Source organism: Aquarana catesbeiana, linkage group LG08, assembly GCF_042186555.1.
Source record: "Aquarana catesbeiana isolate 2022-GZ linkage group LG08, ASM4218655v1, whole genome shotgun sequence".
NCBI classification, from domain to species: Eukaryota; Metazoa; Chordata; class Amphibia; order Anura; family Ranidae; genus Aquarana; species Aquarana catesbeiana.
Window position 1 is genome coordinate 142,207,922 of NC_133331.1, and position 15,824 is coordinate 142,223,745.

Sequence of the window (15,824 nt, forward strand, 5' to 3'; positions counted from 1 at the left end):
CACTGCCGTGCCACTACTCGTTCATCAACCGTCAAGTTGTAGTAGCAGTCCACACTTCCTGGTATCATTGGTAATAGAAAATTGGATGGACATAGGGGGTAAAGAGGACTCTGTAGCTTGTGGAAAAAACGCAAGTAGTACAGCAACCAGCACTACCTCTTGGATCAAATTACATGCATCCTTTTTTTAATCTGATTTAGACAGTACTCTTCAGCAAGAGCAGATTAAGGCTTTGCGTAAAATAAATAAATGAAAAAAAAAAAAAAAAAAAAACACAATTTTACACATAGAATTATTAAGACACTGCAGTTTTTACCTTGTGATTTGATCCGATACTCACTCTGATGCAACCCTTGGAAAAGCTATTTGATAAATCATTTTCTAATCTTCCCATAATTCTAATATTCTGGACCAAGAATCATGCGAGAATAATTTATTTTTAAATACATTTTCATTTTATTTGGGAGAACATCATACATTGTCGCCTGCAAATAGGTTGCATATTGTAGAGGAAGAAGTTTGGCAGTATAGAAGAAACATACATTTTATTATAGAGGGCTTACACATCTAGAGAAGGTTCTCCATGAGAAATTTATACTGAGTTCAAAGTGTCGTTTCTGCTGCATGATGATGTGGCAAATTTCTATTTTTGCCAATAGGGAAAACAGTTCATTTTTTAAATTTATTTTAGATTATATTAAAAAGCAAAAGGGCGAACATACAAAATTGACACACTGTTCAGAGCAGCGGCCCATGCACAAAATGTATTGTGTGCTACGGTTTATAAAAGTTTTCAATAACTCAGAACATGCATAAAATGTCTGACCTGGATGAGTAGTATGTACAGTCTGTAGAGCATGAAGGAAGGGTGTGGGAGAGGGACAGGATGGGAAAAAAAAAAAAAAATCTTAAAGGTTACCCTTAAGCTTCAAGTGATCTTGCAGAGATGGAAAGGTAAAAGTCAAAATATATACCAAAAAATACAATGGAAATCAGTACATTTCATTATCTTGTGGAACAAATAAGCAAGTTCTTGTAGTCTTCAAACTTAGCAGTCCAGCAAATATTAAAAAAAGAAATGAACATGCAGTCTTGGTTTACAGTCACTAATGTTTTAACGTTTGGACAGAGCAATCTTCTTAAGTCCTGCACGGTCTAAACAAACGTTTAAAGTGTTCTCAGTCTATGCAGACTCAAGAAATCCATTAAAAAAAAAAAAAACCCTGCAGCTATTCAGTCGTGATCAGCCATTGAAGCAACTTTAATACTCACAATAAACTAAAATGTATTCATAACATCTATGTAACCTATAGATGCAGTTCCTGTACATCATAGGTTTATATATTAAATATTTGCAAAAAGAAAACATGCATACACAAAATACAATGCCAAGCTTTACAGACTTGATATGAATCAAAATTTACTTTAACATAATGTACACTGCTCAATTAAAAGTACCCTAGAATGAACAATCTTGATATCTTTTTTGTTTTTTTTTTGTCCTTTTTGAAAACATTTTTTTATTTTAAAGGGATGAAAAAATCTCCACAAATTTCGGGCAAAAAGTATTGAAATTAAATATTTGTTTGATCTGTGTTCAAGTAATAAATGTTCCTATGTAGAAATCTTTCCATAATCCTTAAAACTAAAAAATACAGTGAGTATAATACATAATCCTCAACATCTAATTTATACACCTGAGGTCAGCATTAAATAATAGCCAACATTTTATTTTGGCATTGGTTCGTATCCATTTTAAAATACATTTTGCAGCCTCGGTATATTTAAGACAACTCTAATCTATCTTTTAAAGACATTTAATAAACAAATGTCTTTTCAATAAATAGCTTTTGAGGGATGTACTTAAATTCGATTTGAAAAAAAATCTAGCTAGTGAACAAAAACAGAGATTTCCATTTGTAAACTTAAGTGTCAACAATGATAAGCGTGAGATGCTACACTAGATGTGCTTTCATGACAAACAGCCCAATACCTTCCCACGATTCAGAGACCAGATAGTGACAGGTTAGAAACGTGCACAATGCAAGTGCCTGGGTTTCACACTTTAGCATTTTCTTGTCTTGGGAGTATGAAAGTTTGCACACAGGAAACTGCTGAATTTCCCACAACGTTGAACTGTCTGCTATTAGGTCTTCTAGTGCCCATTGGCTATTGAAGCTGTTCTATCACAAAGCATGAATCTAGGACTTCTCAGGCAAGGTGTGAGTAAACCTGGACATGGAGTGTTGTCACTGGGCGTTGTTATTGCCAGTCCCGTTATTTTCCTTGGCATTTGTGTTCACTGAATTAATACCATCTTGCTGTCTGGCATCTTTCCTAGGAGGCATCCTTTCATTGATCCTGTCCAATCCCTTTGCTTCTTCAAAACTGCAGATTTTATGTTGCGGCGAAAATCCTCGTATTGCTTAAAATGCAAGTATGAAATGTTAGTTCAAGTAATTTGTATTTAATATGATTAACATATCAGAAATTGAATAGATATTAGCTGAATAATGTGACAGCACCGAACAGACAATTCTGAGGTTTTTTTTTTTTTTACAGCTTTGAACTAGCCACATGTATTCTTGCTATGCTTTCAACACAAAATCAATAATGCAAGCTGACATTGTATACATTTTAAATATATGTATGTAACACAACTGAACTTTTTTTTGCAGTGTTAATAAGAAAATCATGTAAATAACAGCTGACTGTTATCAGCGTAACCAAGTTTTAATTATGTGCTCCAATGTTTCTTAAACTTTTCCTCACATAGTACCCAAAAGCAGGGTATTTCCAGATCGCAACTGGGGATGCGCAAATGTGCTTGGGTTCGTTGAATACTAATACTAAATTCTGTCCATTTTACTGTAATAAAAAAATAAAATAAAAAAATATATATAGGAAACTGGTAACTGCTATGGGAGGCCTGTGTCAATACCAAGAATTTTCAAAAAAAAAAAAAATTTACATGCAGCTTAACGAGCAACATGTAAAATACAAAAATCTTTCTTAAAGCTGTACAATACATTTAGGAAACAGCATGGTTTTAAATTACATTTTTGATCACAGTATACTTTGATAGTATTCTATTTTCAGTGTAACCAAACAGTTGTCTCATGTCTAAAGCTGGCAATACACTGACCGAAATTCAGCAAGGACTGGACACATTTTGATTAGTATTTGATCAGTATGTGGCAGTCCCTGCATGACAGAAGTTTTTGATCGAATTCTGTTGAAGGGATGCGTTTAAAAACTTTTCTTTATCAGCGTATTCTGTGGGTGCTGCTGTCGGAATACAATTTTCCAGCGGGAGGGAATTGTGTGGCTGGAGGAATCAGAGTGTAGCAAAAAAAAAAAAAACAGCTTAACGGCTGGTCAATTTTTCAGAAGTGTTTGAGATAATACACCTGAATTTTTTAGTGCAGCAAAACACTTGCCTTGTTTCATATTTAAAATACTTCTTCCCGTTCGTGTGGCGTTTTGGGTTCACAGTTTTTTTTTAATTTGGTGTACGGTGGTGTGAAAAAGGCCGCTCCTGAATGAATTGTCAGCAACAAATGCCTAACCCACTCATATAATAAAAAAAAAGGTGTGGGGTGGACACACACAAATTAAAAGAAAAAAGGTAATGTTTTAACAATTGGAGAGCAAGCAATAAATCAGCGAGTGCAGACAAATATTGGCCCTTAAAAGGATTTTGGGGTGTATAGATTTGTGAATACAGGCAACACACAAGAGAACTTTGAATTGCACTGCAATTCAAAAAAACTAGCATAATTTGTTTAAGCAGACATAAACCCAGTCACTAAATCACTTAGAAAGTTTTTTTTTTTTTCTTTTTAATTGCTGGCTTTCATGAAAAAAAAAATCAAGTGGGTATCATTTGCAATGCGAGGCTACTTAAAAACTATTTTTCCAGCTACTTGCTTGTACCTCTGTACGGACTTTCAGGCTGGGTTCACACTGCTGCGGTGGCAGACATCGCATGTGATTCGCAGCGCACTGCTGTTCACATCACATGCGATGTCTGTGCTGTGCGATATCAGCCATACAGATAGTATGGCTGATATCGCACCGCATTCGGTCCAAACTCGCACAGGACCCTTTTTTTTGTTCGGACCAAAATCGGATCGCATGGGTGTTCACACCTATGCGATCCGAAAATGTCCGAATTGTCAGTTCGCATTGCGATATGCGGGCTGAACTGGGGGTGTCATTAACATTGTATGACACTCCCCAGCAGTTCGCATATGGCAGTGTGAACTGCCGTGCGAGCTGGTGCGATGCGGGAACCCGCAGTAAATTCGCTGCGTTCCCGCACCGCAGCAGTGTGAACCCAGCCTTAGTCGGAGGCCTGGAGAAAGTGTCAATGGACTACGAATGTGGTGAACAACTCACTTGTATTCCATTGAGAACTGTCTGTGGTGGCACACAGGTCTTGTTGTTCGTTCATGCTCTGTGAATGAATGACCTGGCAGGCAGAGCCATGCACAACCACGCTCATTTCAAATTTGACAACTGCTTGGGGGGGGGACGGGGGACCATCATGTTACACCCTAAATATGGGTGTAACATGTTGCTAAAGGTGTATTTGGCCTTTAATCTCTCCCGATGCAGCACTTCTTATGCTTTACCTATCACTGATAAAACATTGTCAATATTGCTGCTGTGACCTCACCCTTTTTTTAGTGAGGGGGCTGGCTTATCCAAAATTCCCTTTTTTGGTCCTTTTTTTAACACTTTTGTTTACATGTAAAAATCTGTATTTTTTGCTAGAAAATTAGTTAGAATCCCCAAATGTATACTTTTTTGGTGGGTGTTGCAATTTATGTCATACGGTATTTGCGCAGCGGTTTTTCAAACTCAAAAAAAAAAATACACTTTTTAAAAAATTTTCATGCAAAAAAAAAAAAAAAAAAAAAAATATAACCCAATTTTTTTGTAAAATATATATATAAAAAAAAAAAAAAAAAAAAAAAGAGGATGTTACGCCGAGTAAATAGATATCAAATATGTCACTCTTTAAAATTGTGCATGCCTTTGCAACGGCGACAATGTCAATTTTACTATCAATAGGTGACGTTTAAAAATTTTTTTACAGGTTAGCACTTTAGGTTTACAGAGGATGTCTAGTGCTAGAATTACTGCCCATGATCTGACGTTCACGGCAATACCTCACATGTCTGGGACAATCGGTGAGTGCGTGCCTTTGTGCGCTAGCACGGGCACTCTAATTTTTTTAAAAATTAGGAATGTATTTATATACACTATTTATATACACTGTTGCCCAGTGCCGACTTCCTGTTGGGCTCTGCACGTGGGCTGTGTGAACACGCCGGAGCTCATCCTTAGCCGTCACAAGGAATGTAAACATCCTTTGTAATAGCAATAGGCATGTGACAGGTACTCTTTATGGAGGGATCTGAGGTTCATAAGACTCCAAATCGCTCCTCTACCCTTAAAAGCATTCAAAACACCAAGATTAGCGTTTTTTAATACTTTTTGATTTGTAAAGAATGGTGCCGTTGACATCCTGGCTAAACCAGAAGTGATTTCATGTCATCGCCTCTGGCTTCCTATCAGAAGCAGCTGATCAAAGTCAAATCTGTCTTTGTTTGGCTGTCCAGTGGGACGGGAGAGCCCGTGCAAACCACGAAAAAAGGGGGGGTGGCTCTAAAAAAAAAAAAAAAAAAAAAAAAAAAAAAAAACAGTACTTGATACCTGCAGGCGTCATCCCAGTATAACCAGCGAAAGTCTAACGACGTATGGTTAAGTTGTTGGTCGTTAAGTGGTTAAAAGAGAGGTAGTGCATTATGGTTACAAAGAATTTGGTCTGGCAAACTTCTGCTTTAATTCGCCAGGACTGCTAATTTCAAACTCGCTTGATCCACTGTGAACCCATGGTAGAGACCAACCTGAACCTCATCCCTAATCAGAGCACAGTTGTTTAAAGTGTATGTCTGGACAACACTGACAATGCAACAGTACATCTCTGCAATGTACATACATTTCCTCATATTTTGTATCTTTTAAGCAGAACTCCAGACAAAAATAAGATAAAGATTAATAGCCCAGTAAATATAAAAACACAAACCAGCTTTTGTTACTGTGCTCCAATCCAGAGACTTCCCCCACAGTGCTTATTTTCTGTTCCTAGATGTCTTCAGTCCAACAGCCAACATCAATCAACTCACTTCCTCTGTGCCCAGGTCATCCTGGGCCCACGCCAGTTTGCTACTGAACAGTGAAAAGAGAAGCAGCACAGTGATATGCTCACCTCACTCTGTCACTCTGACCTCTCTTCCTATCAACAAGCTTCATGTCAGCATATGACCCACCTCGCTTTGTGCTGCTTCTTCTCTTTATAATATACAGGAGCTGCACAAGGCCTATACCAGGTCAAATTTAGGTACTTACACTGCTTGCATTTTAAAATAATTTTTTTTTTGACTTACCAGTAAATTTCTTCTCCTTGAGTACAGTACAGGAAACAGACTTCTATAAATCATTATGCCTGGGGTATATGCAGACTTCTTCAGACTCAACGCTGGCAAAAAAGAAAGGCTGCAGGGACACCCCCTATATAACCTCTCCCACTCACAGCTAGCTAGCTTAAAGGAGAGAGAATGGCCCTGTGTCCTGTACTGTACTCTACGAAACTGATTTTACTGTTAAGTCAAAAATCCTATTTCACCTATCATACAGTACAGGACCCAAAGCTGCTTTAATCTTCACAACTGGGACGTCCAAAATCAGTCCCCCTTATAGCGGATGGGCTACACAGCAAACAATGCCAACAGGCATACACAACTGGTCAAGACGGGCAAAGCATACTCAGAGCAGTTTGTAGCAAACAAACATCCGAGCAGTCCTTGGCATCTACCTGGTAGAAAAGGTCTTTGGTAATTTTTCAAAAAAATTAAAAGTCGGAAGCTACAAATATTATAGCTGCTGACTTTTAATAAAGACACATCAGTCCGGGGATTCAGCGCTGTCCTCACCTGGGCCAGTTCTTTGGGGAGTGTGGGAAGCTGGCTGTCACTTCTACTGGCTCACAGCCTGCTTTCCCCTGTGCATGCGGGAGTCACGCTGTGCTTTGTGAATGGACCCGCAGCCCCCTGGGACCTGTGATGTAACCCAGGAGGTTGTGGGCAGGGAGGGGATGGGGGCCAAACTTCTGCCTAGGCAATCCAACCAGAAGTGGGAGCGGATACCTGTTAAAACTAGGTTTTCGCTCCCAGGAAAAAAAAAAAAAGGGTTCACAGTAGTAGCAAAAGGAGGGAGGGAGGAAGATCAGCAGAAATTCTGATTTTAAGTGAAGTTCCACTTTAAGAAATTTGTAAACAAAAGCCTAGCTGGCAGCCTTGCAAATCTGAGTACCTAATGCTGAAAAGCCAATCAGACACTAACAGTTTTAGTAGAATATGCCTTAAAGGCCACTTTCACACTAAGGCACTTTACAGCCATTTTAGCGCTAAAAATAGCACCTGCAAAGCACCTCTCCTGTCACTTCAGGGTGAAAGCCCGAGTGCTTTCACACTGGAGCGGTGCGCTTGCCGGACGTTAAAAAAAAAAGTCCTGCAAGCAGTATCTTTGGGGCGGTTTATACACCTCTACTCCACCCCCCCCCTTGCCCATCGAAATGAATGGGCAGTGCTTCGGCAGCGGCGCATTTATCCCCTTCGGGGGGGGGGTGTTTAAAGCGCGCCACTTAAACAGCGGTAAAGCGCAGCTAAAACTAGCAGCACTTCACTAGCTACCGCTCCCACTGCCTCAGTGTGAAAGTTCCCTATAAGAGAAGGGAGGAATCCTATTACTATAGGCCTTAATGATACATTTTCTGATCCCCCTAGCAATAGTCAAGTGAGAAGCACGGAGCCCCTTTTGGAGACCTTCAAAAAGAACAAAGTCTTAATTCCTAAACGTGCCAGTAGCTGAGAGGTAAACTCACCACACATCTAGACAGTGGGGAGACATTTCCTTAGCATGTTTAGAAGCAGGGCATAGAGAAGGATAGAAAATAACCTGATTAAGGTTGAAGACATAGACCACCTTCAGAAGACTGAAAGCCTTGGCACTCAAGACAACCATGTCCTTGTGCAACACCAAAAAGGGTTCCTTAGAGCAGGGGTCTCCACACTGCAGCTTGGGGGCCAGATACAGCCCTTTGGTTGCCTTTATCCGGCCCTTGGGGCACTATTCATCCCACTGATATGATACACTATTCTGCCCCCTGACACCAAAAATGGGGCATAATTCTTGCCACTGACATCAACAATGTGATACCATTTCAATCACTAACACCAACAATGAGGAACTATTCCCCCCCCCCCCCCCCCCAATACCAAAAATAGGGCACTGTTTACTCCCACTGATGTCAAAAGAAAATTCTACTGGCCACAGTCCAGCCCCTCTAAAGTACAGTAAACCTGCCCCATTGTTTAGAAAGTTTGGAGAACACTGCCTTAGAGGATAAAGGTTGTCAACTCTGAAACTCTCCTCTCAGAGGTGATAGGAACAAAAAGTTCCTCATAGGTAAGGCAAGACCAGAGAATATCCCTGATAGGTTCAAAAGGTGGCTTCTGAAGAGCCAAGAGAACCAAATCAAGATCCCAAATGAATAAAGGGGAACAAACGGGGAGAGATGTGAGCCACTCCCTAAACAAAGAGTTTAACTAGAGAGTGAAATGCTAAGAGTCTGTAAAAGAGAACAAATAAGGCTCAGATTTGTCCCTTAATAGTACTGGAGGCCAAATGCTGGTCCAGACAGTAGGAAAGAACGGATACATCCCACAGAGTACTTTCTAGGATGAAAATTTCTCGACTCGCACCAAGCAAAAGCAAGGTTTTCGACTTCCTGTCTCTTAGGACCATTGCTTCAACAGCCATGCTTAAAAGCGAGTGACTGAGGAGCAGCCTGGAAAACTGGTTCTTGGAATAGGTCTAGAGGATATGGAGGCTATGGAAGGGCCCATAGAGCGTCTGCAAGGAGCTTGAGTTTGTGACCCCTAGGTGAATTTGGAATGTGATTGTAATCGCCTGACTTTCCTCCTCATTCCTGTGGAGTTGCCAAGGGAGAATCTGGAGGGCAAAAAGGCATACATCAGGTTGAAATGATTCCACAGCATTACCAAAGCATCCAGAATGAAGGCGCGAGATTCTCTGGACCTGGCAACAAACATCTCAAGTTTACTGTTGAATCTGAACCCCAGGAGGTGCACACATATGGTGTTCCCTACCTGTTGCATAGAGCAAGAAAGACCTGCGGATAGAGTCAATTCCCCCGTATCCCGACGAGGACAAGAAAGTCTGCTTGACCATCTTCCATGCCTGGTATGTGAACTGCAGTCAGGGCCAGAATTTGCAGCTCTACCCAAGAGAGGATCAAAGTGATTGTAAAGCTTTGTTTTTTTTTTTTTAAATAACAAACATGTTATACTTACCCTCCTCTGTGCTAGGATTTTGCACAGAGTGCCCCCCTCCCCCCGATCCTCGCTTTCTGGGGTCCCCCCCCCCCGCGTCGCTCCTGATTACTCCTCTTCTCAAGTGCGCCCAAGGAGAGCTACAATTCATGGGGGCACTCGTGTGGGTGCTCCCGAGTCCTGCTGCTGCGTCCATTGACACAGGCAACCGGACTCCGCCCCACCCCCCAGCCAATGGCTCCTGCTGCTAGCAATCTATCCAATGAGGACCCAAGACAGCAGTTGGAGCTGCTGTGCTCGTCCCTGAAACCATCAGGTTCAGGTAAGAAAAAAGGGGTCCTGCCGTACAAAAAGGTTTTTCACCTTAATTCATAGAATGCATAAAGGTGAAAAACAGTGAGGATTTACAACCCCTTTAAGTCTGCTTCTCTTATAGGCATAATGTCTGTTGTCCTCACTTGGGCTAGTTCGTCACTAAACTTTGGGTTCCCGGCGCCGGCATCCTAACTGTGGGTAGCTGGATATGCTGCTTTCAGCTTCACAGCTGGTTGCCCATTGTGCGAGCCGCGCTGCACTTTTTGAATGGTCAACCAGTTTTCTAGGACCCGTGACATGAACCCATCAGTGTAGACAGTCTGCTTGAGTTTTGTAGATTTCTGTAGTAAACATGTCACCCTGATCAGAATATTTAGAAGACAAGGATTCCTCCTGAGCAGATATTTCCTTACTCTGGTATTGTGTCTGGCTCAAAAGGCAAAGCCAAAGACAGAAGCTGGAGGTTGAAAGGGTACGCCCATGGTCCCTGTAGTTTAAGGCCCAAGTAGGCCAGAAAGTTTGCAAATGATATCAGACATTGTGGCAGAAAATTCCTCTAGACAGAAACGATGAGCTAAACCTAGCTTGGTTTATGGACTGGCAGAATGGCCAGAGGAAGGCAGAGAGTCAGAATGGGGCAACCATTAGAGCAGAGGGTACCTGAGCCCTCAACTGATGTATTAAAACCCCAAGAGAGCTAAAAATGGAACCTGAGCTACTGAGCCCAACTGACCCCTCTTAGCTTTCTGTTTATGGTTCGCGTGTGTGTGTGAACAAAATGTCCCAGGAAGTACTTATGACCCCCGCAGAAGTGGTACAGACTGAGGAATGCCTCCTTGGTGCAAGCACCTTTAAGCTGCTGTAACCCAGGATTAGAAAAGACTAAAACGCTATTAATGCAATCTCAAAGATAAGAACCTGGAGATGTTCCTCAACTGGTGTCTCGAATATAAAAAAAGAGGAAGGGGCTGGTTGCACATGTGCAGTGACCACCCTCAAAACAGGCTGTGAAAACACCCAATGCGTTCATGTTGTGTAGGTGCAGTACAGTGCCACCAAGAGGGTGAATGGCGCAAAAGCACCACACTAGATACTATTCAGTAGGATGAGTAAAACAAATGCCAACAACCCTTAACACCGGCTACCCTGTAATGCCTGAAAACGTGGTAGCAGTCCTAAGTGCATCCCAGAAGAGAAATTAAATGGGTGAATGTTTAAAGGGCATCTGGGCCTGTACTCCCCACTTCAGTGGTAGGTAAAGGTTGAACCTCATGCTCGTTTCACCCTACACAGTAGGCATAACCCTGCAGGGATCTTCTGGGGCTGGGCTCTGCACCAGGCAGACTAGGGCTCTGGATCTGCACCACGTGCCAAGTGAAGCACCCACAGCAGGATTCAGTGCATTGCAAAGTAACATTACAGACCTTCCCGGCACCATCCACAATGTGAGGTCTGGGTACAGTCAAGCCTTTGCTGAGGAGTTTGCCAATCATAAAACATACAATGGTCTTCAGGCAAAAAAAAAAAGAATAAAACAAATTAAGCAAAAACGGCTTTGGCAGCCAGAAATAAAGTTAAAGCAGCTTGTGTCCCGTACGATCAAGAAAAATACACTTAGTCATGTTTTAATGATTACAGATCTGCATTAATGTGCATCTTTTAGATTTGCTTAGCATTCAGCTTTAACACTAGTACAAGTACAGTATCTGTTAATCTGCTAAAATTCCAATGTGCTCCTAACTTCCAGTTTGAGCTGACAACACTGCTTCTGCTGCATTGAAATCTCAAGGTCGACAGAACTATCATAACTATTGTTATGAAGATAAAGAGGTGGAGGGTGTCTACTAGTCCAGCATGGGAGAATCAGGTAGGGCTGAAAATGTTGCTTGGCATTTCAGTGCAGACAGCACTGTCAACCTACTGGATGACTAGCAGATTGACAGGTATTTAATATACCTACAGTGATTTTAAAAAGGACAACACATGGGGAAATGTACTTGTATTGCAGAGATATACTGTTTTTGCCAATTAAAAAAAAAACAAAAAAAAAAAAAAAAACAAAAAACACACAAAAAAGTTTTACATAATCCTTGTAAATGAAGCGATCTGGAAAACAGCTTATGGCACCGCAGGAAAAGTTTGGAAAACATTATAATTGCATAAAAATTTACCTCTTATCATGAGTGTAAAGTAGAACTCCACTAAAAACAAATTCACATACGCGTCCAAAAATAATTAGAGAGGCCAAGATCAGCAATATATATATATATATATATAAAGTGCATTAGTTCATCGTGGAATTAGTTCACCTTTGTTATATCAAAAATGTCTCTACATAAACTGTCCACACGGTAAGCCTGCATTCACACTATAGCGTTTTGATGCATGTACACAAAATTGTGCATTTACAAAACTCACAAAGAAGAGCTTGCGCAAGCAGTGCCATTCACTGTTAAAGAATGTGTTACCTCAACATTTCATATTCCTGATATGTGCCTTTTGTACTATGTACTTGTGATAAAAAAAAAAAAAAAAAAATCCTGTTCTCCTTGCATTCCTCCCTTTGTGTGAAATCCCTGGCATTACTGCCAGTCCCCCGGATTTCCTATTTCAAACTGTCCACGCTAGGACTCAAGCACATCCATCCCAGGTATGATCAGTTTTCTGGCTGAGCTGGGAGAACAGCCTGTCTGTTCTCCAATTTGCTAACATAAACCCCACCCCACTCCCACAGAGAAACTCTGCGTATTCCTGTTTCTCCACGTCCCTAATCCCCTATTCAGCTGAGAGCAGAGGTTATATGATCACTAAAAAAAAATAATTTTTTTTTTTTACACACAAATGTTTTGCCTTTCATTTCTATTTTTGGCCCCTTTCGCGCTAGCGGTCTGATTGTGTCTGCTTGTCAGTATTTCGATTGGACCCCCTCCATTCTGCTTACACCTGTCTACATCCAATCCGATCTGCTAAATTAGACAGATGGGGATCTGGCCCTTCCATCTAGTGGATCAAATGGCATTTGGGTGTAAACTGAAAGACGGTCCGTTTACATTTGACCGCCCATAGAGGAGAGGGGGCTGTGTCTGTATCCTATCTGCATTAGTGGAGCGGATGTGGACCAACCATCCACGTGCTCAGCGGGAATCACCGGACTGATCCCCCACTGAGCAGACTCCTGGTAGATTTCGCCCCGTGAGAAAGGGGCCTTAAACTAAATGGATTGTTTTGCAAAGTAGACTTCACATATAATTTAATGGCACCATAAACGCTGCAAAATAGACATGTTTTTCATGAAAAGGGGTGATAAAACACAAGGTTTAAAAGCACACGAAACTCAGCACTCAAAAAAGGTGCATGAGCTGCTTTGCCACACTTGTGCATAGGGCAGCCTATGGTGCGATAAGGCACAAAAACTAAACGCTATAATGTGAATTAAGCTAAGGGCATTGGAACATATTACTATAATAAGTGAATACGGTACATAGTACTATGTAAAATATGGAATATTTAAATTTAAAGATGTGGACAGACTTGTGCTGAAAGGTTCACGTGGTTTACAAAAAGTAGATATGAAAACACAATAGTGCAAATTGCAAACTCACTCTCCCCACACTGAAAGTCCAAATTTAGTCATCAAGGGCCAGATACAGAATGCGCTGGTGAGCACTTATCTCACCAATGTTGAAAGCCCGTAGACACTGCCCACACACTGGGGTTGTGTTGTTTCAAACTAAAGTCCCCTATAAGATACCAAAAACAGAAAAAAGTTTTTCATAGCAACCAAATTCTTTATTTCATCTTGAAACCTGCTGCAGGAAACCAGTTACTGGAATCTGGCTTTAACAGACAGGTTCTGGATGGTCAAATTAGAACTCCGGACATATTTAAAACATGCCCTTTAGGTTTACAGGATTTTTTTACTCAACGTAAAATTCTCTTCTCTACTTTCATTGAAGGGCACAGCCACGTACAGAAGGAGAATGCTAGGTGCAACCAAACTAAAAGCACACACAGGGGACAGGCTTCCGGAGGTGCCCAACCCCCCCCCCATCTGCCAAAAGGAGTTTAGCAAGTAGTCAGCCGTATACATGAAAGACACATAGCGGAGGAGAGCAAAAAAAAAAATCCCAAGAAATTCTTTAAGTATGTAAACAGTAAAAAAGGGAGGACAGACTATACTGGCCCCATAAAGAATGAGGAAGGACATCTGGTTACAAAGGATGGGGAGATGGCAAAGGTATTGAATTTATTCTTCTCCTCAGTCTTCACGAGTGAATCGGGGGGCTTCAGTAACCAAAACTGCAGTGTTTATCCTCATAACACAACACAGGAAGCACCTCCATGGTTAACAGAGGACAGAATTAAAATTTAGACTTGAGAAACTTAACATTAATAAATCACCGGGACCAGATGGCTTGCATCCGAGGGTACTTAGGGAACTCAGTCAAGTGATTGCCAGACCGTTGTTCCTAATTTTTACAGACAGTCTACTGACTGGAATGGTACCAGCTGATTGGAAAAAAGCCAATGTAGCACCAATATTTAAAAAGGGCCCAAAATACATCCCTGGGAATTACAGACCAGTTAGCCTAACATCAATAGTACGTAAACTCTTTTAGGGGATAAGGGACTATATACAAGATTTTAGTAATGAGAACAGTATCATTAGCAGTAATCAGCATGGATTCATGAAGAATTGTTCTTGCCAAACCAATCTACTAACCTTCTATGAGGAGGTGAGTTGCCATCTAGATAAAGGAAAGCCCGTAGACGTGGTGTATCTGGATTTTGCAAAAGCATTTGACACAGTTCCCCATAAATGTTTACTGTACAAAATAAAGTCAGTTGGCATGGACCATAGGATGAGTACATCGATTGAAAACTGGCTACAAGGGCGAGTTCAGAGGGTGGTGATAAATGGGGAGTACTCGGAATGGTCAGGGGTGGGTAGTGGGGTTCCCCAGGGTTCCATGCTGGGACCAATCCTATTTAATTTGTTCACAAACGACCTGGAGGATGGGATAAACAGTTCAATCTCTGTATTTGCAGACAATACTAAGCTAAGCAGGGCAATAACTTCTCAGCAGGATGTGGAAACCTTGCAAAAAGATCTGAACAAATTAATGGGGTGGACAACTACATGGCAAATGAGGTTCAATGTAGAAAAATGTAAAAATGCATTTGGGTGGCAAAAATATGAATGCAATCTATACACTGGGGGGAGAACCTCTGGGGGAATCTAGGATGGAAAAGGACCTAGGGGTCCTAGTAGATGATAGGCTCAGCAATGGCATGCAATGTCAAGCTGCTGCTAACAAAGCAAACAGAATATTGGCATGCATTAAAAAGGGGATCAACTCCAGAGATAAAACGATAATTCTCCCACTCTACAAGACTCTGGTCCAGCCGCACCTAGAGTATGCTGTCCAGTTCTGGGCACCAGTCCTCAGGAAGGATGTACTGGGAATGGAGCGAGTACAAAGAAGGGCAACAAAGCTAATAAAGGGTCTGGAGGATCTTAGTTATGAGGAAAGGTTGCGAGCACTGAACTTATTCTCTGTGGAGAAGAGACACTTGAGAGGGGATATGATTTCAATATACAAAAACCGTACTGGTGACCCTACAATAGAAATAAACTCTCTTCTGCAAAAAAGTTTTAACAAGACTCGTGGCCTCTCAGAGAAAACTGAGAGAAAAGGATTTCATGGCGAGTACAAAAATCCCACTTCCTCTTTTGTTCACTGAAGGACACAGCCATACTTCATGATGGATGGGATGTCCGAAAGCAGTGCCAGAAAGAAGTGTGGCCCATAAACAGAAAACAACAGAACAGGGAACTGCACCATGGCAGAATTCAAACTGCCACCTGCACAACTTTCCGACCGAAGCTGGCACCTGCACAAGCAGCTACGTCGACCTCATAGAACTTGATAAATATGGGAACAGACAATCAAACAGCCACCTTGCAAACTTGAACAACCGAAGCGGAATAATGAATAGCCCAAGTCACACTCAGCACCCTGGTAGAATGAGCAGTGACCAGAAACGGAGGTTCTAAGCCTAGACAACAGTTTGGCAAATCCA

The 15,824-nt window shown here is 41.4% G+C and overlaps 1 protein-coding gene across 7 annotated transcripts in view; it reads right to left on the reverse strand.

Annotated features, from left to right (window-relative positions):
- Positions 1-432: 432 nt before the first annotated feature.
- The window catches only part of PPP3CB (protein phosphatase 3 catalytic subunit beta), a 136,315-nt gene continuing 120,923 nt past the window's right edge, over positions 433-15,824 (reverse strand). For all 7 annotated transcript variants that reach the window (XM_073596505.1, XM_073596501.1, XM_073596502.1 and 4 more), the window contains one exon: positions 433-2,425. In XM_073596505.1, coding sequence (XP_073452606.1) covers positions 2,250-2,425 — 176 coding nt within the window. In that variant the 3' untranslated portion in view covers positions 433-2,249. The remainder of the gene's footprint in view (positions 2,426-15,824) is intronic.